This window comes from Aegilops tauschii, chromosome 3, assembly GCF_002575655.3.
Source record: "Aegilops tauschii subsp. strangulata cultivar AL8/78 chromosome 3, Aet v6.0, whole genome shotgun sequence".
Classification (NCBI taxonomy): domain Eukaryota; kingdom Viridiplantae; phylum Streptophyta; class Magnoliopsida; order Poales; family Poaceae; genus Aegilops; species Aegilops tauschii.
Genome location: NC_053037.3, coordinates 342669448 through 342696809, shown reverse-complemented (window position 1 = coordinate 342696809; position 27362 = coordinate 342669448). Strand labels below are relative to the sequence as shown.

General features: G+C 45.6%; 3 protein-coding genes across 4 annotated transcripts; all 3 read right to left on the bottom strand.

The window, feature by feature from the left end:
- Nucleotides 1–870: 870 nt before the first annotated feature.
- LOC109782610 (AMSH-like ubiquitin thioesterase 2) lies at nucleotides 871–6077 on the bottom strand. Of its 2 annotated transcripts, none has more exons than XM_020341232.4 (9): nucleotides 5538–6077; nucleotides 4478–4524; nucleotides 3981–4281; nucleotides 3780–3869; nucleotides 3618–3680; nucleotides 3398–3472; nucleotides 2716–2778; nucleotides 1423–1475; nucleotides 871–1299 (listed from the first exon to the last, which is right to left on the bottom strand). In XM_020341232.4, exons 2-9 carry the CDS (start codon nucleotides 4489–4491, stop codon nucleotides 1116–1118), a joined length of 843 nt encoding a protein of 280 aa, XP_020196821.1. In that variant the 5' UTR covers nucleotides 4492–4524; nucleotides 5538–6077; the 3' UTR covers nucleotides 871–1115. The 2 variants fall into 2 exon arrangements, with proteins under 2 accessions (XP_020196821.1, XP_020196822.1); XM_020341233.3 differs by having other exon boundaries at nucleotides 5372–5627.
- Nucleotides 6078–6233: 156 nt separating this feature from the next.
- LOC109782611 (uncharacterized) lies at nucleotides 6234–12642 on the bottom strand. Its single transcript, XM_020341234.4, has 10 exons — nucleotides 12456–12642; nucleotides 12277–12351; nucleotides 12071–12157; nucleotides 11109–11165; nucleotides 10744–10836; nucleotides 8309–8381; nucleotides 8044–8119; nucleotides 7867–7957; nucleotides 7638–7759; nucleotides 6234–6606 (listed from the first exon to the last, which is right to left on the bottom strand). Exons 1-9 carry the CDS (start codon nucleotides 12501–12503, stop codon nucleotides 7640–7642), a joined length of 720 nt encoding a protein of 239 aa, XP_020196823.1. The 5' UTR covers nucleotides 12504–12642; the 3' UTR covers nucleotides 6234–6606; nucleotides 7638–7639.
- A 1234-nt stretch (nucleotides 12643–13876) lies between these two features.
- On the bottom strand, nucleotides 13877–19901 carry LOC109782609 (uncharacterized). Its single transcript, XM_020341231.4, has 3 exons — nucleotides 17550–19901; nucleotides 17312–17447; nucleotides 13877–14291 (listed from the first exon to the last, which is right to left on the bottom strand). The coding sequence occupies exons 1-3, from the start codon at nucleotides 18602–18604 to the stop codon at nucleotides 14100–14102; spliced, it is 1383 nt and encodes a 460-aa protein (XP_020196820.1). The 5' UTR covers nucleotides 18605–19901; the 3' UTR covers nucleotides 13877–14099.
- Between the last annotated feature and the right edge of the window lie 7461 nt (nucleotides 19902–27362).

Here is a 27362-nt window from a genome sequence, read left to right as displayed (position 1 = left end):
ACTTAGAACAACCACTCTGCATCGATGACGATCCTCTCCAATTTGGGCACCACCCTCCACGGGGCACAACGGGACAACATGCGTCTGGCATTGCAGCTTTAGGTTGCGGCGAAGCCAACATTGCAGTGCATATATCTGACTTATTCTTTGACTTTGAGGCATCCCCGGCGCAAGAAGAAAGGGCATCCCCGGTGCAAGCAAGAACCATGTGAGTTGAGCTCCACCATGTCTAGCTACTATATCATGTCCCTCATGGACGACCTTGCATGCACGAAATCACTATTGTGTTGGGAATCGTAGTAGAAAACCACAAAATCGCCCTACGAAACTAAGCCATGATCACTACGAAGATGTACATACAAGGTTATAACCGATCTTTATCAGCAACAGATTGCAACGGAAGAAGAGTTGATGAAGATCGTTTTTGAAGTCCTTCAAACCGCCTCACAAACAGTTCCCTCGAACAAGAATCAAATGTACGATCCCTCTGTGGATTGCACATGTACGACACCAATAATATGGACAATGCTTCGTCATCTAGAGCTAGGCAATGTCGGAGTAGAAGAGGAGGGAGGAGCAGCCTTGCGGCGTTCACAAATTCCTGTAGAACTAGATGAAGAGAGGGGCGCCCAAGTTCAAAGGGGCGCCCAAGATCGCAGGAGAACCTGCGTCTCAAAGCGGAGGGGGCGCCCCTTGGGTATATATAGTTGCGTCTCAAAGCGGAGGGGGCGCATATAGGTGGAGGGAGGTGGCAGCGGCCAAGGAGGTGGGGCCCTCCCCTCAACTCTAGCTGCGCCCACTAGCTTGGGGTGCAAGGCTGGGGGGGGGGGGGGGGGAGAGAGACCTTTATGGGCCTCTTAGAAATCAACATTATTTGTGTTTAATGTTGGAGATAATATTACTGTCAAACTGGACATTCAGTGCACGTACACGATTACTGGTTACAACAAAACAGTTCAGAGCTAGTTGACATCATAGGTTGGTAACACCATTTTTTAACACGCCCATCAAGCTGACTAACAGTCACCAGTAAGATCTATCATCATCTATGGCACATGTGTCACATACTTACATATGCACGTTGGCTGGTCTATCCTGAGGGTGTGCCTGATTGGTCACGCACCAGAACGCAGATCGACAATCTCAAACCGCAAATTAGGTTTGAAATGCACGTTGGAGCAGGTTTCATATATTGGACTGCCATCTGTTGTCTCTCGGTGAGTATGGAACCCACTCTCACTGCACTCCCTGAGCACATCCATGCCTCCTGGATCTGTCAACCTGAATATACCATAGCTCCTGGAAGGTTTGCAAACAGCAGAAAGACTTTCAGACTTCATTATACGATATTGTTAGCCAGGTGGCATAAAATGAATGACTCGCACTGTATGTTAACTTCATTTTAAGCAAGAAAACACATGCCTAGTAGGATCGGTGGGAGCAGCAACAATCGCAACAGCTTCTGGTAGCATGACCTGCATAAAGTTGATAGTTCTATGTAAAAAAAGGTGATAACAGCGTGAAAAGAAGGTCAAATAAAGCACACGGTTGTCTCAGTGTGATATCGCGACAGATTGTTACACAAGGCCAGCAATTCTGAGATAGACTACTGCTGCGTTTGGATGTCTGTATTCGACCCTGGAATCGTGAATTGGTGTTGTCTAGACTCCAATACGGCTGTTTGGATGGTCACCGTATTGACTCTTAGAAACTTGCCGCAATTCTGATCTCGACTCTCACAATTGCATGCTCTCTCCCTTGTTAACAAGCCAGAGACGGTCCGTAATCCTCTCAATTATCTCGCTCCCGCAAAAGGTACCGGTTCACTTGCCCTGAACAGAAATGAAGGAAGGGGCAGCACAGAAGAGAGCGGCGACCTCCCACCTCACAACCCCCAGCCGTCTCCCACCGCGCATCCCAATGCTTTTGTTAATTTGGTATTTCATCCCAATGCGTTGGTTAATTTGGTATTGCATCCCAATTCAATTCAGTGGGCTCAATACAGAGACATCCAAACGAAGCGGGCATGTTTTTATCAATGCTGGCTCGCTAGTGCAAACCAGGGAGAACACAACAATCACACTAACTCAGTTAGGTCATGCTTCTGTAAATTTGCATTAACTTGGCTGGTCTATCCTGCTATAAAATTAGGTGACAACGTTCAACTAAAGCACTGATGCAGCTTAAGCCCGATATGCCTGAGTACAATAAGCTTAAGCCCGATATGCCTTAGGCGTGTACCATACAATATGCGATTTTTCCCATCTGAATATAAAGTATCAGCTCAAAGGCCTAACAAGTGACAGCAAGTCAACCCCTACTCAATAAAGGATAGACCATGTGTGCAGATGACATGGTGCCTTTTGGAGTTAATAACTTAATATTGGTGAACTTGTGATTGTTTCTGTTCAGCATTTTGAGAGCGAACTTATTATTTTATACAATTTTATGCCTAGCAGCATACAAGCCCCTTAAGTGGTTCGATCATCAGATATGGCACTGTCATACCAATAACTCAAAAGTTTCAAATGTGCGCTGTTGCATACAGATTAAAATCATATTTGTTAGCTACTCTAGTGGTTGAAGGATTCGGCAAATATAATTTCTAGCTCAATTTTTTCATGGAGGATGTCCATGGTATATGAGACTGGAGGATTTTCATAAAAAGAAGCAATATCCTTAATTCATAAACATCAACAAAACTTATTTAGATACCTGATAAGAGAACTGAGTGTGCAAATCGATCGACGATAGAAAGCATGTTTGTGAAGGGTGAGTCTGGAAAAGACAAAGCAAAATGTCAATTGTTGACTTAACTGTTAAATTACAGAAGTTACTGCATCTAAGCACACTAAGAAAGCATATGCTCAAGTAACAAGTTTTGGTTAAAAAAGATGGATTCCATGCTGCTAAGTTCAGTGTGTTTTCTATAAGAAAAATATTGGTATTAATTGTGCTTTATGTTAATCTTCTTTCACAATCTTCTTTCAAATGTATTAGAATTGACAAACACAATAGTTTTAAATTGGCTGCAGCAATGGCCACAATTGCAGTATATTATTAAGTGGTGGAGACTGTATTCACGCTTTTATTAACAGTAACAGTGGATATTCAATGGTAACCATTATGAATATATATCTTAAAATATTTATGTTCTTACCTCCCGTGATATTTTTTTGAAAAAATAATGCTAGTTTCAAATCAGAAGACAGGAAAGTCAGATTACACACCCTAACTTAGCACTAAACACTGGATACAATGATACAGTTTTGTCTCATCATACCTATGTTCTTAGGCCATATGAGGTAGGCTAGCCATGTGTATTTATTTCATTTACAATATTATAAACCAACAGAGAACTGAATTCGATGAAGTATGGAAATGTTCAGATATCTACATGTATCCACCCTGCAGGGTAAAGTGACTGCTCTGATAATACGGCGTGTATCTCCTCCTCGTTAGAAGCTTGACACTGCATTTGGAAACAGGCAGATTCAGATAGATAAATGGAAGCAAGACACATTAAAGTAAGATGGCAAATGATATGTTGAAAGGTAAAATGACAAGTTAAACAACATAATGTCTTTTTTTTTCAAACCATACAGTTACTGACATACTGAGTGAGCAGTTCCTTCTTGCTTTGGAATGATCAATGTTGTCACATAATAAGTTCCATCCCTCTGCAATAAATGTAAAATAAATTAAGATGCAAATGTGAATATATATCAAGACTAACAGTGCTCACATTGGTATCTAATTCTTCTCCCAACTGCACTTACAAATGAAGCACCAAGAATTCCACAGGTCTCTAGATTATTGCTTGTATTCTCCTTTGCAAGTTCCATGAATTCGTCTGTCAATCTCACTGACTGCAAGACACACATACATCAGCAATTTTATCTAAAACTTGAGTGTCTTCACATGCTCCAAGGAAGAGCACACACTCAGAGAAGGGGATTAGAAATGAAAACAGAACGTACTATTTGCATGTCATGCAAATTGCTAGATGCAGAAGACTGCCCAAATGAAGGTGTTGATTGATCATCCACGTATTCAGTATCATGACTAAAAGGAACATCGCCAAAGCTAGAAAGGTCTTCTATCCAAGAAACTATAGGAGACGGAAAGTGGTGCTTCACAGGGTAGGCGCCGATATCGCGATCCATTGTTGTTGGTAGATTAGCTTGGTAGTGGGTGATCTTTTTAGCATCTGCAGTATGTAGATATATCGTTTCACCAGGTGTTGAACGCGTCCTGCATTTTCTGGTAGTGTTTTCAGATCTGCATCAGCATCACATGTCAAAATGTTATAAACTCATAATGTTGTAGCAGAACTTTTTTTTTCGAGAAAACGCAAAGCGATTTTTGCGTTTCATTGCATTGAAAAGGTGAGAGAGTACATGCCTCCTAGGAGGATGTTGTAGCAGAACTACAGTCAGAGATAAAGAAAAATAAGAGACTAGCTGGTATGGTATACCTCCCGCAACTCATGGCTGTTGGCGCTCAGTGGGGCCTAATTCCAACCTGGAAATCAAGAATTGTCAAACAATTAGGAACAGAGAAAAGAGTGGCAGCATTTTACTCATTTATTTTAAAATGTAGCAGCTTCAGGAGATCTCAACCGCAGCAGCACGTGGCCTTAAGCATCAGTTAGTCAAACTAAACAGACTTGCTTTTTCCAATCCCAATAAAGAATGATCAACATCATCTAAAACACATAAAGTAGTGCTGCCATAGGCCATGAACCCAGTCACATGCACCACTGATCAAAGCCTCAAGCTCGCGATCAATGGGTAACGGTAGTGGCCGTGGCCATGTATTGCTTTAGAAGAACAAAAATGTAACAACCTACTCCCTCCGTCCCGAATTACTTGTCGCATAAATGGATAGAAATGGATGTATCTATAACTAAAATTATGTCTAGATACATCCATTTTACGTGACGAGTAATTCCGGACAGAGGGAGTACATAATAATTAGTCTGATTAAGGATCAGCTCAGCTCGACATACTCCCTCCATTGACAAATACTCCCGCCGTCCCGAATTACTTGTCGCAGAAATGGATAGAAACGGACTTAACTAAAAATATGTCTACATACATCCATTTATGTGACAAGTAATTTCGGGCGGAGGGAGTATAAGATATTCTAACTATTTTCTGAACCGGATGTATATAGACACGTTTTAGTGTGTTTGTTCACTCATTTGAGTCAGCATGTAGTTCATATTGAAATATCCAAAAGACCAAAACATCTTGCACTATTTGTGATCAACGGAGGGAGTACCAGCAACCACCGAACTACCAAACATGTACAAAGACAAGCCACCACGTTGTTAGCAAAAAGAAAAGAAAAAAAGCCAAGCTACCACCTCGCCGAAGGAGACTATCCTTATCTTCCCCGGCCGGGACCGGGAAATCTGCTAATCTCTGTCCAAGAATTTCGTGGGCCGCCAGCCAGCCAGCTAGGGCAAAGCAGCCGCGAACGCACGGAGAAGGGAAGGGAGGTCGGGGAAGAGGGGAAGGGCGGGCGCTCACCGGGGGTAGTCTGGACTGGAGGAGTTTTGCTGGAGCCGAGGGGAAGCCGAGGGGGGAGAGGGAGGGGAAAGGCGAGCAAGCGATGGGCGCGTGATGCTGATGCTCTTGTGTTGTCCGACGCGAATCGAAAGCCGCAGCCGGTTTCAGAATGAGATTGCGTACACACACACGTCGCCGTCAGAGGGGCCGTGCATGCCATACACATCATCGTCCGTCGCACAGCAAAGAAAAGAAAAGAAGGGATTAAAAGCGAGACAGAATTTCAACTATAAAAAAAAGCGACAGAGAATTTGAGATAAGGACGACAAGTCCGAGGCCCGGAAGATGCCGACGGGAAGCGAGCGCCGTGGCTGGCGGCGCCGCGGTGCGTTGGGACTCCGTGTCCTCTGTCTGCGTGTCGGCTGGGCATTCGGGCGAGGGGCGTGACGCCGCGTGCGACGTTGCCGACCTGCCTGTGCCTGGCAGAGCGCGGGACGGAGAGGGTGGACAGTTTGTTGGGGAATCGGGAGGCGTCACGTTTGCGCGCGTGGGTACGCTTGTGATCTGCTCCCCACAGCCAGAGTGCAACATAAACGGAGCAAGTGTCAAGAAGGTTGTAAGGTTCTCCTACGTTTTCGTGTCAAGAAACGTGAAATCATGCGCCGTATCATTGAGCAGGACTTCAGCTGATCTTGCTTACAGAGCTCAGTGTGATAGTTTCACACGCTATTAAATAAATTTATAAAATATAGGAGTAATATCCATCAATCATCTTTCAGTAGAGCAGCACACGCAGCCTTGTGCAAATCTCTTACAGTAGCATATTACAAAGCTAAGAAACCATGTATCCGCAAGGACAACATCCACACGGTGATTTAGAATGTTTAGCAATCAACCGGTTGCTTTAGCCCCTGCATCATCAAAAAGCAGCAACCACTTTAACGCGTCTATTTTACATGCCATCCCATCTACTATTCCTTGCTAAGGTGCATGATAGTGACTAGCCATCTTTCCGGTTGCAGAATCATCTGCGGCGTTTGACAAACAATAATTCAGAATCCTTTTACAGTACCTGATTATGTCCTGCTCCCTGCAAGGGAAGATGCAGTCAAATTTCCCAACACTTCTCAATCAACAACAGCAGATGATGAAGCAAATTTTTTTCCTTAACCCAATGTAATAAGTAGATTATGATATCCCTCCATCATGAAGCAATAGCTATGCCTGGGTGTCCATTGATCCAGTGAAGAAAAGAGAAAGGGGAAAATAAACATTTGCAATCGAGAAGTCTACATTTAAATGTACAGATGGTACATGCTGCCGACCATATGTAGAAGCCAGTGGCGGAGGACAGAAAAAAAATTAGGTGGGGCTGACTCTAAGCACAATATATTCTGATGGAAGATCAAAGTAGTCCATACACACTAAAATGCACACACATGTTTTTACATGATCTTAAACATAATAAACAAATTAAATGGAAGAATAAATACACTTAAACGGAAACAACTTAAAGATACACTTTATTGTCTAAAGAACACAACAAAGGCAGTGCCCTACCACTCTGGGGTTCGGGACTTCGTGTGATTGCGTTGTGGCCTGCAGGTCCGTGAACGGCGAACGGACGAAGGAACCACGTGTCTGTTTTTTTATTGATAATATTGAGATTGAGAAACAACGAACTAGTCTGGTGGATTCGGGCTCTTGAGCGTTGCATCGTTAGTTGCTTGCTATTGGCCCAATAACGGGGACTATGCTTGTACGATCGTGTAACTACATAAGAACCGGCGATTTTCTTAGCCGGCTTACATCGATCAATCTAATACACATGCCTAAGGAAAAATCGTAGGAAATCAAGGTAGGACGAGTGCCCCATGTCGCCCTACCGAGAGCTCCGCCCCTGGTAGAAGCTATTCATGACTCAAAAGTCCATTTAATAATTGTATAGATTCTGCAAGATGTAAAATGACGTTGCCCAGTTGTTCACCCTATGCAGTTTCTTAACACTGACTGTGTCAAAAAATGTCTTATATTTTGATGAGGGAGTATTTACCAATACACACTAATGAGAATGGGGTGCCACCCCACGTTATAAGTTTGAATAACTATGTGCTGACTTACCATCATGACAGTTTAGCCAGGAGTTTTTCCACCATGCTTTTTTGTTGTAAGCGACTATAAGATTCTGATTCTTTAATTGCACTTGATACAACAATGACATTACTTGGCGAAGGAGCATTCACCTACAGGACATAAATAAGGTATATAAGCAATTAACAGGCACGGCGTGCATTACTAATTCCCAAGTCTTCAAAAGAGAAAGAAAAACACGATTATATCAGAAGCATACCCATACTCGACCATTCAGTCCAACAGCTATCTCAAATGATAATTTTTTCCCAAGGGCCTCTAGAAGTGGACATGTTGGGGAACTTAAAAGCCTACAAGTAATCAACATAATAAATATATAAAGGGGAATAGTAATACTAGCACATTACTGAAAGATTATGGCATGCATTCATCTCACATTCTTGCCAGGCCAGTTGATGTTTCAAACGTATAACCACTTTTCAGTTGACCAAATTCAGCAGCTTTTCCACTTGCTGTAAAAGATAGTTCATATCATTATATTTCGATAGCAGTACAAGGAAACTAATATGCAACAGTCTGGCACAAAACAGTGTACTCCACAGATATCACAGCCATATGAGCAAAGATTCCCAACATGATGTATTTTTGAACTTCTAATTTGAAACTCGTAGAAACACTGAATTATGAAATTAGCAAGTTACCATCCATGCATGAAAGCTCTGGGTTCATAATGCTATTTGCTTTCACCACTCTGGCATATATTAATGTACCAATCTGCAGGAGAAAACATGCAGTAAGTATTTATAATAACCATGCATCAAGCTCAACGAAGGAAACTGAATATTAGGCACAGAAACTGCAAACTTTCGGAATCATTACAAGCTGAGATCATATTTTTAAGGCATACTCTTTCCGTCCACGAGTAAGTGTACATATAAAAATTTTAGGACAAATTATGGAGTGGAGAAAAAAATACATTGGGAAGGTGTAAGCCACCATCTCTCTCCTCTTTAATTACCCCACCACCAATGAGCCAAGTGTATGTAAAAAATGAGGAGCCCATGTGTTGAATGTTACTGGTCTTGATTACCGTGTAATGAGAGAGAAACATTTTTTCTACTTTAAAGTGCATTGGGAAGATAGAAGCACTCTTTTGTGGACAAATTTTAAATGCTAAATGTACACTTATTCGTGGATGGAGAGAGTATACTCCCTACTTTTAAGTATAACACCCGCGTCCAGTATTTGACAAATTGTTACAACACAAACATCATTGAGTGCATGTAATGAATTTGAAACTACATAACGGGGCCCACCGGCTATTTCAATATTAACGACTGAGGATGGATAGGAATCAACAAACAAGTGAAATTGACCAATAAAAATGACAAAAATACATCACAAACAAAAACAGCTCAACACTTTTCAAAATTTAATGATCAAACCCTATATTTTGCATAAAAACAATCATTTAAAAACGTATGCACTCCATACAAGATAAACAAAAAACTAAAAATTGCACCATGTAAGATTTCAGTATCTACTAAGATACAAAATAATTTGATCCAATCAATGAATTCATGTTAATTTTATAAGAAAAAACATATGATATGCCAAATAGCCACTCAAAGAAAAATCATTAAAGTTCAATGGCTAACCAAAAATATGGTAAATCTCTCCGATCTAAAAAAGACTTAGTGTTCCCCGTTCCGTCCCTCTTCGTCGTCCGCCCCTCCCCACCTGCACCAAATGAACAGGAAAGATCTCTTCCCTTTCATTTTCTCATCTTTTCCTTCACCCCACGTTATGATCACCAGTTGGAAACACATCTCTCTCGTAAGGAAGAGATCGCCACCCAATCCCCCGGTCAGATTTGATTCAAGCAATTAAAACAAAGTATCGCTTCCCGCGGGAACTCGCCATGTCATGGCCGGCCACCCTGCGCCTCCCCATGCCGGCTGGACCTTGACTTGCCACTTTGGTCACCATGGCACCAAGCAGCCGACGGCGCTGGCTTCCCTGCCATAATTTTTAGACTCCTAAAAAATCACATACGCGCCATGCCATGCGACCACCATGAGATCTGCATGGAGCCTCGCCATGCGGCCACAACGCAACCTGCGTCGGATGTGCGGTCCACATCTGCTCCCAGGTGGCGAACAGTCTGCAGGGAGCCCCGCGCACGCTGCCGTCTGTCGTCAGTTGTCACCAAGTTTGGAGGCACGCAGTACGATGGGCGTCTTCCATGGCCAGGTGGGCAGCTACTGGTACCACAGCGCTTTGGACCTTGGCAGCATACTTCAACGACAAGGAAGGTATACTCGGAACCGGAGGACAATGCACGGAAGGACGATTTCATAAGCATGTCCATGCATATGTTCGCTTTGTTTATCTCAGTCAACACTAAAGGAAAAAATAGACTACGAAAATGAGCCCAAGTAATACTAAAGAAAAAAAACTAGGATTTTGGATATTGCATTTCAATAGGGTAGATACAAAACTAATAGCGACTAGAAGTTAGAATGTTGCATTTCCATGTTGTACGCACTCCATTGGGTTTTCGCTGTTTAGACCCCAGGCCCGGATGATATACTATAAATGCTTCAATGCACTTGAATCCGCAGCCATGACCGTCATCCCCATACGAATCAAGAAGGTTACGGTGATGGCGGCGATGCTCAGTCCATATTGAGGCTGAGGTGGCGCGAATGGCCAACTGGCAAAGGCCATGGCGAGCTAGAGCATCAGCAATTGCATGGACCGCATAAAAGCTGCCTTAGCGACGGATTCGGACGCTGGCGACTGTGCAAGCGTCGACGGTGAAGGAAGATGAGGAGCACGAGCACGTTAGTGGAACTTACAAAACTGATGGTTTTCTGCTGTTACGACCCGTTTTCGTTGCCATGGTGCAGCATTTTCTTCCACAATTTTGCTACCATGCCAACATTTTTCTATCATGGCATCCCGTTTCGCTAGTGTATCCCCGTTCCAACGCACGGGCATTTTCCTAGTAACTAATAAAAATGGTTCCTTCTTTGATGGCCAATAAAGGCAGAACAGCACCGTGTGCTTCACACAAAATAACCTATAATTGGAAAGAAAAGATTCTACAACCACTAACGACTCAATGCCATACCTCAAACTTCGGTATGTTCCTCCTTGTACCACCTTCAAATGAAAGAACTGGTAAAAAGGCCAAATTAGGCCCCTTTATGTCCACCAAGAAGTTCTGGAATAACCAAATCCAGCTCAGCGGAAGGGAAAGAATCCATAAGAACACATCATACGCATGCAGAATAAATTAATTAAAGTAAATTTAAAATTATGTTTCTGGTCACCGCCCTATGGTAAAATTCGTGAATGCTCATTTTGACTATAGATATATATTTCAATTGTACTAATAGGGAGGATGTCATCAGATTTATAATAAGATGGTTATAAAAGCGATCGTAAGACTAGAAATCGAGCTGGAAGTACTTCTAAAGGGAAATGTATACTTACATCTGGTTTGGTGTCAACTACAATACCAAGAACCGTATCTTCTACAGAAGGTACATACTGCCAAAAAAAAACAAGCATTGAATGAATAGGCAGTCATTGAAACAGAACACAAGGAGACTAAACACTGAAAAAGCATACTATGCACAATCTCATATACTACCTCCGATCCATATTACTTGTCGCTCAAACGGATGTATCTAGACGTATTTTAGTGCTAGATCATCCATTTGAGTGACAAGTAATATGGATCGGAGGGTACAGTTAAGAAGATACTCCCTCTGTAAACTAATATAAGACGTTTTAGATCATTATTTCAACTCTAAAACTGATCTAAAACTGATCTAACATGATTATCAAACTAATTTTAGTGATCTAAAACGTCTTATATTAGTTTACAGAGGGAGACAAGGTAATGTTTGGAGTTTATCAAACTGATTAACTGTGTTTGGAAGAGCTGAAGAGAAATCAACATGCTCAAGCATTGAAGAGTTGAAATTTGATCCAAAACAAAGGCCAGAACAATACATATACACTGCATACTTGAAAGGTAACTATGAGTCCATGACAACTCCAAATGAATGTTAGTGTGCATCTGTGCTGAAAGTTGCATGGCATTGTATTAACATGACCCGGTCGACAATAGTGGCACTTAAGCTTCCACATTAGTTTAGTGATATTGGTAACAAGGGTCACAACATAGGAATACCAGCATAAATATCCTTCAGTCAAACCATGAGCATGAAGTGTGAGAAAAATTAGTTGCATGAAGAAACAGCATATGGTGGCTACACTATACAAAGTGAGCATACCTGATCAAGAATTTCACATTCCCATATCATAGCAATGATAAATCTCAACGGTTTCTTTCAAGCAGAGATAAAAATTCACATATACGATATCCTACATAGGAACAATTTATACAGTGTGAAAAGGCATCTATGAGCGCAAACCAGACGACTCACCCTCTTCTGGGAGTTCTCCACCCAGTACTTGTTGGGCTTGGACAGTCGAAGCCTCCCAGCACTAGTTGCCTGGATAGTGTCACAATCCTGCGAGCCCCCCGAATGAACCGTAAGCCTCGTTACCCAAAATGAAACCCATTAAAACCCTAATCCCTAAACCTCGGACGGGGCAACCGATTCCCACTTTACAACACGGGATGTTTTACCTGGCGCAGACCGGCGCCGAGCTTGATAGTCTGGTTGGTCATATCGGCGAGGTCCAGGATGACGTCGCCGGGGACCTGAGCGTCGACGGCGAGGGGAGGCGAGGCGGGGGAGTTAGTCGAAATCCGCGGAGTTAGCGAGCGAGATGCTGGGATATCCAAGGGAAGGATGGAGAATTTACCACATAGCTGTCGACGAGAGCGGAGCGCTGCGGCTTCCTCGACTCCATTGCTCAGGGACGGCGGGCTGGCGGCGTGACGGCGTCGACGCTGGAGTAGGGTGGTGTTGTCTGCGCGGCGCGGCTGCGCTTCTTCCTTCCGGTGCGCGTGCCTTCGGGGGTAGATGGGCCTGGGCCTGGGCCTCGAAAACGATGGCGCCGTGTTTGTTTGGTGCCCTTGGACCGAACTGTGAGGCCCCTTCCTTGTCAGGTGGTAGTATTAACTATCTCAAAACTTCTAAAAAAACTATCTCAAAAGAAAAGCACCTCAAAAAAATAACTATCTCAAAAAAAAATGTCTCAGAAAAAAATCTCAAAAGAACTCAAAAGGAAAAAACTATCTCACATTCAAAAATAAAAGAAAAAAGTGGTGGTATTAACGATCTGGCAACACTGGAGGGACTTGCAGCACTAGCCCCTTACAGAAGATCTTTATGTCCAGCGGATACACATCGCATTAGATTGTAAGGTGGTGATCGATGATATCAAGCAGGGATCCGCAGCTAGCTATGGTGCAATCATACAGGAAATCAAAGAACATTCTTCAGCTTTCAGTTCATGTAGTTTTGTCCATGAGCTCACAAACTTTAATTTTGAAGCTCACAACCTCGCAAAAGCACGCTCTTAGTCTAGGGTTTGATTGCCATGTCTGATCTGGCCAGCCCTATGGTCATGTTCTTGTCCCTGTAAACATCATTTCTGGATGAATAAAGCTTTGCGAATTTGCCTACAAAAATGAATGACCACACACATGGGCCAGAAGACGAAAACTAGGTAAACAGATACGGATAGTTAGGAGATGACCATGACAGTTTACTTAGGAATTAAAAATAAAGCATTTATTGAACTCATGCTTCAACCAGATACTTCAAAAGTCTGAACTTGTGAAAAAAGGAGGCCAGTATATCACAACACTATGAATGAGGCCTACGGAAATGCTAACAAGGGGATTCAGCAATTTTCTCTTTTCTGGACAAGTTAGTAAGAATGATATTTCTGGGTAAAGTCTTGGTATGTAATTTGAACTGAGTACAAATCTTTTTATGAAACAATGTTCCAAACAAGCCCTAGAGGTGAAGGTATTGAGTGTCCATATGGTCTTTATAATTACAATGCTACTTCTTACCCAAGTTAAAAGAAACTGTCAGCATTTAACCTCAATATGTCACTGACACTGCTTACTTATGAACTCCTATGCTGAAATTTCACCAACCTAAGCTCGCCACTGTGCGGAGCACTAGATGTACTAACATACAGGATTCACATGGAAAATGTCACCACATACAAGAATCACATGGACAATTTCAGCACATACAGGAATCAATGGAAAATTTCACCACATACAGGAACATATCATTGGCACTGCAGTGGCCACCCATAACGCCTTTTAATCCCTTAGAGCTCTAACATTTTATTACAGAATCATAGGTCCCCAAGTTAGTAAGCTCATATGCTTGTACATCCACCGGTGTTTGAACAGTCTCTTGAATTTAATGTATGGTTGCGACACAACCAGGAACATAAGTTCCAGAGAAAAAGGGTCAGACAGGTGGCATGCCAACGTACATCTAGAGCATAATATTTACATCAGTAATGCACACCACAGGTTTAAGGGATTGAGCTGAATACACGATGGGCAGAGATGACGGAGCTCAGACCAAGAGCAATGAAAGCTAAGAACGCCATTGAGCCTGAGGCATTGATAAGTTTGGCAAATTGATCCACGCCAAATCTTGACACCCACACATCATTGCGAGAAAGCGCTGCTGAAGACGCTGACAGCAGCAGGTAAGCCAATACCTGCAATATTGGCACGAGTAATTCAATGACATCCGGTCACTTGCTTACAGTTATATTTGTTAGTTAATCTAATGTTGCAACTTCAAATTTGTGCATAAAGTCATAACCGAATGTTAAGAGATGTGACTAAACACAGAAATTTAGGAACAACTGCAACAAATATCGTGAAACAAAGTCTAGAACTCTAAATAATATGGCGGTAGGCTAGAGATGGAACCCAACAGAAACCTGCGAGAACCCAAAATAGAAGAGAAAAAGTAAAAGTAAACAAAGTAAGGGCATCTCAAAATATTATTTAGGCCGATCCCATAAAAAGGGTTAACTCCTCAAAATATTCTCTTTCGAGGAGTTAACCGAGTTAAGTTCCCAAACCTTGCCAGCTCTCTCATTTTTAAGCGGCCACAGCCAATTCTCATCAAAATTTCCATCCCGCATGCGGCGCCTCCTCTTTCCGTCACCGCAGCCACCGGAAGCCCCGATTCCGACGGGAATGGAACCACATGCCTCCTCCGCATACCCCGGCGGCGTTACGCCACCGGAGCCAACCCACGCGCCGCCACCCGCATCAAGGAAGCGGCTCGGCACGAAGACCGCGGCGGCAAGGCCGCGACGACGACGGGTTGCTCCAGTCGATGGCAAGCGGCGAGGAATCCGACGGCGGCTGGAAGGCCCTCACCGAGGCGGCGGCGAAGAAAAGGAAGAAGGCGTCCACGCCGACGCCTTCTCCCTGTCCTGTCCGGTGCCTCACTGCCCTTCTCTGGCCACCCCTTCTCCGGCACGTTCAGCCATCGCAGCCGCGGCCGAGGTCCATGGCCACCAAGTGTTCGACGAAATGTCCAAGAGGTAAAAAATTGTACTTTTCTTTTTCGAGGGAGATATTGCTAATGCTTTGCGGCGCCGATCTTGTGACGTGCTTGTTGTTGTTGATTGTAGTGTGAAGGAGTATGATGTTGCAACTTTCATGTCTCAATTGGATGCATCGCACATACTAGGCCCCCACGATCTATATTATGATGGTGCGAGTTATGATCAAGAACACGAGAGCAAGGAGTGAGGACGATCCCGAAGTGGAGGAGGTCTATGATCCCATGGAGACACAATCAAGCACCAAGACCATAAAGTACAGCCAAGAAAAGGACATTGCTTTGTGCTTGCTTGGATGAATGTTTCGCTTGATGCCTCGGTTGGTACGGATCAAACGGAAGAGAAGTTTTGGGGTAGGATTGGAGACTACTATTGCAACAATGTGACCAACCATTCCCGATGCACTCAAGGCTCCCTTTCCCACCGGTGCAGTGTGATCCAAGAGCAATGCGACCGATGGTCCAGTTGTGTTGATCAAGCCAACCATGCACCACCGAGTAGGGTGCCAATCACAGACTATGGGCCTCTCATCCAAGAGCTATACAAACAATGCAACAAAAAGGGTGGCAGCAAGGTATTTACATTGAACCGTTGCTACAAGGAACTAGTTGGCAATGAGAAGTGGATCCAGAGGAACTTCGAAACCACACCGAAGAGGTCACAAATTAGCATATCCGTTGAAGCCGATGACGAGGAGGATGAAAATCCTCACAAAAGGACGGATGGGCAAAAGACTGCAAGAGAGAGGAAGAAGAATGGAGGCGTTGGCGCCAACAAAGAGGAGCTTTGTGATGCGATTGAGACCAAGAAAGCTTTGGCGGCCGAACACAAAGCAGAAAAGGCAGGGAGGTGGAACAAGCTCAAGTTCATGGAGGATGAGAAGTGGTGAGCAAAGTTGGCGGCCGAAGCAAGGAAGGTGGGAACGGAGGTGCATAGGATTGCACTCGAGGATGAGAGGCTTGCAAAAGAAGAGAAGGCCAAAGAGCATGCTATCATGTTCATGAATCCGAGCACGATGGATGTAACGGCAAGGAGGTATTGGAACTCACTCATGGGGAGATCTTGGTGCAGTTGGAGGTCGGACGTGGTGGTGATGGTGGTGGACACGGTGTTGATGGTGGCGCCTATGGTGGTGATGAGCACAGAAATACTTGAGTTCGTGTGGTATGCATTTGATAGGGCTTGGTCCACGACATGCTTGTATTTTTTTGGATCAAACTTGATCAATTTGGTGGCTTTTGGATGAAGTATATGCATGTTTTAGTTAGAATTGTTTCAATTGGATGAACTACATGTATGTACTTGAATAGTTGCATATGGTGAATTTGAAACATTCAAATGATTGATGAAATACCGTGCAATTGTTTGAAATGTACTCCCTCCGTCCCATAATATAAGAACGTTTTTGACACTACACTAGTGTGAAAAACGTTCTTATATTATGGGACGGAGGGAGTATGTGACAAGGGACGGAAGAATTAGTCCAAAAAAAATTAGGGAGTTAAATATAGGGGTTCGGTTAGGTCCGGCCACTATTTTTACTCCTTATGTTTGAGGAGTTATGGTTAGGGGGAGCATTTGCGGAGTTATAGGATAGGGATTCGGCTAGAGGTGCCCTAAAGCAAAGTAAATTAAGGTTCTAGCACTACTGTGAACAATAACAAATGAAAAAACTTGACGAACTAGGGACAAGCCCCCCTTGCCTTTTTTCAAGGAGGAGAAGTGTGAAAACCACCCCATGACACGGGTAGGCATGAATCTTTCTCACTTCACAGATAACATTAGTAACAACTTGATTAGTCAGAGGCATTGTCGTCTCAACAACTAAATCATTTTCACAAACAATTTTTCAAGAGGTTCTCCTACAATGACAATTCACAATTGATTGAAATTGGAAGACTTACAGATCATCTGTCATCAATAAAGCTTTAAGGCATGAGTGCACAAATTTCAGATAAATGAATGGTCACTATATTATACAGCTTGTTTTACTTTGTAATTTAGTTTTGGCAAATTCAGCTTCCAAATTATCAGGCCCCCAAACTTGCAACATGGTTCGTTATGCTACTGTACACTAAACAAACAAGCAAATAGACCTCACAAATACCATGATACTAAGTATAATACATTCAGATGTGGAGTTTGTTCATTCTTGCCTGATCCATGGCGAGATTGAAGTAGTTCCCCCAGGGTCCTCCAATTATGCGCCTCCCCGTGACAAGGTAGTGCACTTCTGCAACCAACTGGAACCCCGAGTATGTAAAAGCCATAACGCTCGCAGCAAGAGTGTATCTGCATTTCACACACATATCAATCTACGCCAAGAACAAGCCCAACAAATGTTGTACCTGAAATAGGGTGATTTTGAGCTTTGTGTTCCAGATTCAGAGCAACCTGTATTCGTTGTAGCGGCGGAAGGAGTCACCAGCCCAGCCCGGCGTAGTGCCAGCCGACATGACGGAGAGCGAGATCAAGCAGAACACGGCAGCTGAAACCCTAAACCCTAGCTCAGCCCTCTTCAGCTCCGTGAGCCGTACTCTATCTGGGACCCCTCTAAGGAGCCATCTCTTGGAGCCCACTCCGACTTTGCCTCCGCCTCCGCCCCCGCCGCCGCCGGCGACTGACTCGGTGACTACCGCAGGTGCTACCTTGTCGGCGGCCGGCTTGCCCTCCGTTGCCACGGGGTCCTCGGCCGAGAGGAGCTTCGCTACGGTCAGGGCCGACTCCTTCTGCGGAGATCCGGTCGGGGATTCAGCCATGACCGCGTCCTTCTGCGGCGTCGGCGGCATCACTGCTTCGTTTTGGGTTAGCGCAAGGGCTAGCGCCATGTTCTCCGATTCGCCGGGCGCTTCATCTGCCTCCTGCTCCGGTTTAGCTTCCGGAGACGCCGGTACTGGTGGAGGTGGTGCTGCTGGAGCGGGAGCGCGAGCGGGAGGAGGAGGGGGTGTCCGCCGCGGCGCGGATGTTTGGTTCCGACGAGGGAGGGGAGGAGAAGGATCGGTGGTGGAAAGAGGTGGATGCGTTGGAGCCTTTGGAGGCGAGGGAGGCGACGGTGGAGAGGAATCGCCGGCGCCATCCGGCGGCGGAGCAGTAACTGTTGGTGCAGCAGGAAGGGGAGGAGCTGGGGTTGGATTGTCCGGCGAGAGGCGGAAGGGGTCGATAGATGGCGCCGGAGCAGTAGTTGCAGGTGCAGCAGGAAGGGGAGGAGCTGGGGTTGGGTTATCCGGCGAGAGGGGAAAGGGGCCGGTAGATGGCGCCGGAGCAGTAGTTGTAGGTGCAGCAGGAAGGGGAGGAGCTGAGCTTGGGTTATCCGGCGAGAGGCGAAAGGGGTCGGTAGCCGGAAGCTGTGATGGGGGCGAAGAAGGAGGAGGTGGTTGTGCCTCCGCGGCCGGCTCCGGTGGCGGTGAGCGGACTGGGGAGGCCATGGAGGAGCTGCTCGTTTTTTCCATGGCGGCGGCCGGCACCTGGTGGCTGTGGGATGTGTGCCAGTGTGGTCTCGTGCTCCAGTGGGAGTATGGCGCAGGCGACTGAAGAGCAACTCAACAACAGGTTGGAGGGCACGAGTGGTCCAAAAATTCCGAAATTATTTTGATCAAAGTAAAACGCATATGGTGCGAAGCTGACTGAGAATTCGCAAAATCGCAGTGTACATACACAAGCGGATTTGTAGTAGGCGGGTGATAGACGCCGGTCGACCGGCCCAAATTGGGCCGGTCAGCCTGCAGCCATCCGATTTAGATGATGCTAACCGTCAGATGCACTATGTCTTCGTCGCACTCGCATGAAAGATTCCCCGCATCTTGCCGCTCCTTTCATCTCGCTGGCCGCACAAGGTCTCCCGTTGCCGCCCTCATCAGCCGTCTCCCTCGCGGATGGTTGCCCTCGCCGGCCGGCCTTATCGTCGGATGCAACATTAAATGGCACGGCAGCGTCGCTCGCAGCCTAAAACGGGAGGTAGCAAAAACCTATGCTGGTTCTAGCAAAAGAAACACGCGGTGGAAGCAAAAATTTGAGACATCGGTTCTAGCAAAAAGCACAACATGTGAGAGCCAAGAAAATGAGACGCCGGTTCCAGCAAAAACACAACACGGTGAAAGCAAAATGAGACGCCAGTTCCAGCAAAACCAAGACGGTGGTAGAAAAAATTTGGGTACTTCCAGCAAAATACGAAGACGGTAGTAGCAAAAATTAAGGTTGTTTGCAGCAAAAACAGAAACTGGCTCCAGCGTGTGGCCGTCGCGGATACAGCACCTCCGTCGGCCATGGTCACCACCGCCGGGTCGTGGTCACCACCGCCATGGGATGGCCCCCGCTGGTTGCAGCTTCGCCGTTGATGGTTGCAACTAATCGTAGCGAGGTTGCAACATCCCATGGCGCCGCAGTGGCTCAGATGCAAACGGCCGCAGCTCCACTTACCACCGGCTTGCAGCTCCCGCATCGCTAGCGCAGTAGAAGCAAAAAAAAGCACCGGTTCCAACACCGCCATGTGCCGGTTCCAGCTCCACTTCGCCGGAGTATTGTCGTAAAAGCACGAGCGAGCGATGGTTCCAGCACCAGAGGTTGCCGGTTCCAGCATCTCTGCGTGCGGTTCCAGCAATCGCGAGGGCTGGATGCAACAACGCTTGCCACAAGCGTTTAGATCCGGACACATAGGGGAGGGAGAGGACTCGCAGAAGCCGGGCAGCCGCCGTAGGAGAGATCAGCGACAGGACTGCAAGAACGACATGGGAGGAAAGAGAGTTGGGCATGTGGGGTAGCGCGAGGAAGAAAGGTTGTACGCCATGCGATTTCTCTGGAGAAGATAGAGGAGAGAGAGGGGATGACGAGTGGTTGGGAGAGGAGATAGGAGACGCAAAGCGGTGGGGTGGGCCCATGCACAAATCGTGGCAACAAACAGGGGCGGTAGATCACGCCTCGATCGGACGAGGCAAGCGCGACCGGCGAGTCGTTCGGCCGGTCGGCCGGAAGCCAACGTTTCCCTTTGTAGTATCTGGGTGCTTCACACCTCTATACAAACATTAAATTAAAAAATACCGAGAAATTTGAAAAAAATCTGAGATTTCGGGATATCAAACCTGGGTTTCTGATCTACTCCAGTGTGAAATTTCGTGAAAAAATACCAGGAAACGTATTCATGGCAAAAAAGACAAAATTTCCTATGTATAGAAAAAACTGTTTGGTCATATTTTTGTTCGGACAGTATTTCCTTCGTCACGGATATGTTTTCTGGTGTTTTTACATGAAATTTGACACGGGAGTAAATTAAGAACCCAGGTTTGATATCCCTAAATTCCAGATTTTTGGGTATTTTTTACATTTAATGTTCGTATAGGGGTGTGGAGCACCCGGGAGCTCCTGTGTATTTTTCGTGTACAGACGCGCTAGATTAGCCACGCACTGGAAAAACCGACTATATTGCTCACGCGGGACTGAAACTGGCACTCCAACAGCCATGCTAAAATTGCGCGCGGGGTAAAGTTGGTTCAAGCGCCGAGAAAAACGGCATCGCGTGCTGGACAAGCTAATCGGACGCGCGAATCTCACCAACCATCGGATCTAAAACCTCAAGTGGGAGTGTGGCGCGGGCGACTTAAGAGCAACTCAACAACAGGCTAAAGGGCACGAGTGGTCCAGAAATTCCGAAATTATTTTGATCAAGTAAAACGCATATGGTGCGAAGCTGACTGCGGATTCACAAAATCGCAGCCAAATTACTTGTGCCATGAATTGTGTGGTGTTCGAATGGGAGACTAGTTAGAAACGTTTGTTTGGTTCGAAGCGACTGTATTTGAAAGAGAAGGGAGTTGTTGAATTCAATCAATGGCAGACGGAAAAGGAGTTTAATTTTGTGAATTTATTACAAGTGACTGCATTCTAGGTAACCAAAAGAAAACCATACAATTTGGCAAGTACTCCAAAGTAAAGACGAGTATATCTTGAATGATGAAAACAAAGGAGATGTTTGGACTGAGCCTGCACCGGCCCTACCAAAGGCAAACCGCGGGCGCGAAATACGACAGGGTGACCAAAATATCGCCTGAGATATGAAGTTTGAAAGGCATCCAAACATAAGCCTAGCCTATGGGACAATGCCAATAATTTGGTAGGACAGTTTTGGTTGCCATCCAAACATACCCAAAGTGAGGCATATATTAAAATTGTTTGGCCCGCATGGCACAATATAAGCATAGCTAGCCCTGGCTCTACAGGGACACTCGAATTGGTTTCCAACAAGCCAGATCCGAGCGATGCAAGCGAGCGTAGGCAGCTGCATACGCAGGGACACACGAGGAGACGTCGCGTTGTTTCCCGATGCGGCAACATAAATCCCCTCAGCCCCTTTCTCGCCGCTCACCCTCCCCTCTCGTGAATCTGTCATCGGCGACGACGACAATCGTAGAAGGCAAGATTTGGATGACGAGCACCAATTTCATCACTGATTCATCACCTCTCTACCACGGCTCCGTCAGTCGCGGTAAGCCCTCTCTCCATGCCTTCGTACTGATCGATGTAGTCATGTAGGCATCGATTGCCCATAGATTAAACTCTGAGCATGATTTAGGCATCGATTAAACTTCGAGCATGATTTAGGCTTCAATTTCGGGTGGGCGAGTATATCTATTTAGGGCCTGTACAAAGGGAATGCGAAGGATTTTTACTAATAGGGAAGTTCGATGACAATACCCTTAAATCCCTTCAAATCCAATGCAACTGAACTAACCTATGCACGATGGGCTTGGAGACGCTTGGTGCGGCAGTAGGCTTGACGCTGGTACTCGTCGACCCCCCGTGGCATTGTAGAGCAGCCAGGCTCAAGAACCCTGGCCGCCATGTCGACAGCTTCGGCATTGCCGGCATCCACCATCTCCTCCTCCTCGTCATCCTCTAGAAAGATGGTGGTCGGCGCCACCGGAATGCCCGCCTGGTCAGAGGAGCTACGACAAACATGCACGTATCCCATCTAACTCTCTGACCTGGATCGGCCAACTCGGCCTCCTCCATCGCCCACAACAATATGTCCACTGATACGTCCATTTTGCATCATGTTTTCTTACTGTTATTTATAATATTTTTATCCATAATAATGCTTTTTAGAGTAATTCTAATGCCTTTTATCATAATTTGCAAGGTACACACCAAGAGGAAGAATTCCGGCAGCTGGAAATCTGGACCTGAAAAAGCTACTTCAGGCTACCTATTCTGCACAACTTCAAATGAGCTAAAACTTGACGGGGATTTTTTATGGATTAAGAATTATTGGAGCAAATAACCACCAGAGGGGGGCCACCAGGTGGGCACAACCCACCTGGGCGCGCCAGGGCCCCCAAGCGTGCCCTGGTGGGTTGTGGCCTCCTCGGCCCACCTCTGGTGCCCATCTTCTGGTATATAAGTCATTTTTACCTAGAAAAAAATAAGGAGAAGGCTTACGGGATGGAGCGTCGCCGTCTCGAGACGGAACTTGGGCAGGAGCACTTTTGCCTTCCGACGGAGCGATTCCGCCGGGGGACACTAATAGAGAAAACCTTACTAGTGGCGCTGGTTTTTTTACATACCAGTAGCGCGGGCACCCGCGCTACTGCTAGGGCGCTACAACTATTATTTAACAGTAGCTCGTTTCTAAACAAGCGCTGCAGCTAAAATACTTAGTAGTAGCGCCTCTTTCCCTACCAACGGTACTACTATCATCACGTAGTAGTAGCGCCATATTTTCTCCCCACGCTACAACTAGGTAAATAGAAATTAAAAATAAAAAAAGAAGTCAGATGCAATATTCATGGAAATCAAGACAAGTCCAATGCAAATAAACTAAGTTCACAGAACCATCTCACAAACATTAACGACAATACCACATTTAATATAACCACACAATCTCACAAACTCATATATAGTAGTCAACAATGCATGGATAGATCATAGTTGATAAGTCTACTAGGTAGTCATACTAGCATATATATGGTTCAGCAGCCACACGCATGCATATGTAGTTCTAGATGATATCGATGACGACCATCATCCTCAAGCCTGGGCGGTGGGTGTTCCTGATAGTAATTAGGATTGCCTGTCCAACATGAAGATTCTTGCCGACGAGGAGGCTCTTCCACCCAACCGAGTTGAAGTGTGTGCGACCGTTCGTGTCCACGCCGTACGCACAAGTGGTGACGGAGCCCCTCGCGGTAAGGCGTATTCCAGCAAAGCCTTCTTCATCAGGCTTGATACCACAACTCTCAGATAGGCTCTTTGGCAATTTCTGAATAAGAAAAACATATCAATTAATAAGTAGCCTCACACATTCTACACTATCAAAAGACAGTACTACATTTCTGCTAAGCATGAATTCTACTAATAAGTATATATGGATTCTACACTATTAACAGTTCTTTGGATTCTACACGAAGCATATATATCATCGGATTCACTAAGCATATAGATCATCGGATTCAGTAAGCATATAAGATTCACTAAGCATATATATCATCGGACTCTACACTAAGTATAACAATACAACATATATATCATTGGATTCACTAAGCATATAGATCATCGGATTTACTAAGCATATAAGATTCACTAAGCGTATATATCATCGGACTCTACACTAAGTATAACAATAAAGCATATAAGATTCACTAAACATATATATCATCGGACTCTACACTAAGTATAACCATAAAGCATATCATCAAATTACTATAGTAAATGCAACATACCATGGTATGCCGATCAACCATGGTACTTGTCAGGCGGGTCACGAATGGCACCCCGACGAAGTCAGCACGTGGCGGAATGATGTCCCATAGGTTGCACACCTCCTCCTCGCTCAACCTCATTCTTTGAGCTACGATGGCTTCACCAAGTGGGTCGTCATCCTCGTCATCATCTTCTGCTTTGTTGACATAAATCACGGCCAGCTTGGGTCTTTCTGCTCTGAAGGAGAAGCCGATCAACTCGCCACCGGTGATACGCATGTGGGCGATGAAACGGACCCATCCATCTCCTCCTACCTGCGTCATATTTTGTCCTTTCTCAACTTCCTAGTTTAGGGGCCCCCAGGAGCCTCAAAGGTCACAGAGTCTCCGGTCAGCTTGTTGAATTCTGACCTCACATTGCATGGGATGATCTGTGTATAAAAAGAAAAATGATATATACACGATGCATTAATGCCAATAACACTAAAAACAAAATAGTGGTTACTAGTTTCATATAATTTATTACCGCCGCATGAAGAAAACTAGACTCAAAGTAGATGCCGAACAGTGTGCCAGTTGCAAGGCTGCTGGCGCACCTTGACTTGCACCGTCGACATGGTGGTGGTGGTGACGCCATTTCCCTAAAGCAATATGATTAAAGGATTAACGATCCAAAAAGTAAACATAAAATTTTCAATACACATCAGGTTTTCAATAATATACACATCAGGTTCACATCATAGAGAATACACATCAGGTTCACATGGCAAGCAAAATAACAACTAAATTGTAGTTCAGTTCAGACAATAACCTAATAGAGATCATGTAACCCAAACAGAGCCTAATAATAAGATAAATGGCATATTGCCATTATTGCGCAAGCAGACAAGCAAAAGTAGTTCAATTGAGAGAGAGAACCCCTCTCTAAACCCTAGAACACTAGGCACCGCCGCCGCCACTAAACAAAAGCCAAGGCAGGACGAGAGAGAGAACCCCTCTCTAAACCCTAGAACACTAGGCACCGCCGCCGCCGCCACTGCTCCAGGGACAGCAACCAAGGAAGAAGAAACCAAGCCTCCGCCCTTCTGCTGCCCTTAATCCCCCCTTGCTCAGGTCAGTTCACTCGCTCCCTTCTGGTGCCCTCAATCCCCACCCTCCTGCCTCTACCCGCTTCCTTTTCTGTCTCCTGGATTCGACCAAGTTTGGCTGACCAAACTTGTGCATCTAGATTAGTTCCTCACCTAACCCCTCTCTCTACTCTCGCCTAACCCCTCTCACCTAACCCCTCTCTCTACTTTTCTGTCTCTTCTGTGCAAGCAAAACATGCTGCTCTTCTCTGCCAAATTAAGTAGTGGAAAACAATGCTTAAACTAACATCCCGCTACCACGATGGCAACTGGCACTAAACAAACCATCCCTCCCGCCGGTGGTTGCCAAAAACAATCCACACGCGATGATGCCATGGCTCCTCGCATCACTGAGGCTCGGCGCCCCGGGCTGCTCTCGCCAGGCGGCCCTACTGCTCTTCTGGGCCGTGCTCGGTGGCACCGATGCCGGCTATGTGCTCTACAAGGACGCCACCAAGCATGTGGAGGATCGTGTCTACACGCTCTACATGCTCTTCTTGGGAGGATGATGCTCGCGGAGAAGATCGGGCAGATGACCCAGATCGAGCGGCTCGTGGCCACGCCGGACGTGCTCCGGGACAACTTCATCGGCAGCCTGCTCAGCGGCGGCAGCATGGCGCCACGGCCAAGGAGTGGCAGGACATGGTGGACGGCTTCCTATGACCGTTGGTGAGCCACCGCGGCGAATCGATCGGAGCCTAGCTAGTGGTGGCACGCGCAGGGAGGAGGAGATTGAGGGGGACTTACGGGGCTGGAGCGTCGGAGGAGGCGAGAGGCGACCGCGCGTGGTGGCGGCGCACGGCGCCGTCTACGAGAGTGAGGCGGCCGGGGAGGAACCCTAACCGCGGCGGCGTCGTCGGGCGGAGGGGATCGATAATGTGAGAGTGAGGGGGTGGGGGCGCTCGGGCCGGTTTTCTTTCCCTCTAGTAGTAGCACTGGGTAGAGGCCGGCGCTACTACTAAGCCCACCAGCTGTAGCGCCCGTTTGAAACAAACACTACAGGTAAGTGGGCTATCGTTTTTGCCCTGCAGCCCATGTAACAGCAGCGCGGCCCAAGCTAACAAACGCTGCTGTGATGTAGTAGTAGTAGTGTGTTTTCTACCCAGCGCTACTGGTAAATACCAGTAGCATGGGGTCATAAACAGGCGCTACTGGTAAACTTCTATCTATAAGCATTTTCCTAGTAGTGGGAACTTCCCTCTCGGAGGGGGAAATCATCATCATCATCATCATCATCACCAACAACTCTCCCATCTTGGAGAGGGCAATCTCCAACAGCATCTTCAACAACACCATCTCATCTCAAACCCTAGTTCATTTCTTGTATTCAATCTTGTTACCGGAACTATAGATTGGTGCCTGTGGGTGACTAGTAGTGTTGATTACATCTTGTAGTTGATTACTATATGGTTTATTTAGTGGAAGATTATATGTTCAGATCCATTATGCTATTTAATACTCCTCTGATCATGAGCATGATTATCATTTGTGAGTAGTTACTTTTGTTCTTGAGGTCACGGGAGAAATCATGTTGCAAGTAATCATGTGAACTTGATATGTGTTCGATATTTTGATAGTATGTATGTTGTTATTCCCTTAGTGGTGTCATGTGAACGTCGACTACATGACACTTCACCATATTTGGGCCTAAGGGAATGCATTGTGGAGTAGCAATTAGATGGTGGGTTGCGAGGGTGACATAAGCTTAAACCCCAGTTTATGCGCTAGTCCGCAAGGGACCGATTGGATCCTAGAGTTTAATGCTATGGTTAGAATTTATTCTTAATACTTTTCTCGTAGTTGCGGATGCTTGCGGGAGGGTTAATCATAAGTAGGAGGTTTGTTCAAGTAAGAACAACACCTAAGCACCGGTCCACCCACATATCAAATTATCAAAGTAGCGAACACAAATCAAAACAACATGATGAAAGTGACTAGATGAAATTCCCGTGTACCCTCAAGAACGCTTTACTTATCATAAGAGACCATTTTGGCCTGTCCTTTGCCTCAAAAGGATTGGGCTACCTTGATGCATACTTGTTACTATTATCATTACTTGCTCGTTACAAATTATCTTGCTATCAAACTACTCGCTACTACAGTTTCAGCAGTTGCAGACATTACCTTGCTGGAAACTACTTGTCATTTCCTTCTGCTCCTCGTTGGGTTCGACACTCTTACTTATCAAAAAGAGCTACAATTGATCTCCTATACTTGTGGGTCATCAAGGTTATTTTTCTGGCACTGTTGCCGGGGAGTGAAGCGCCTTTGGTAAATGGAATTCGGTAAGGAAACATTTATATAGTGTGCTGAAATTTATTGTCACTTGTTACTATGGAAAACAATCCTTTGAGGGGTTTCTTCGGGGTATCTTCACCTCGTCCGGAACCACA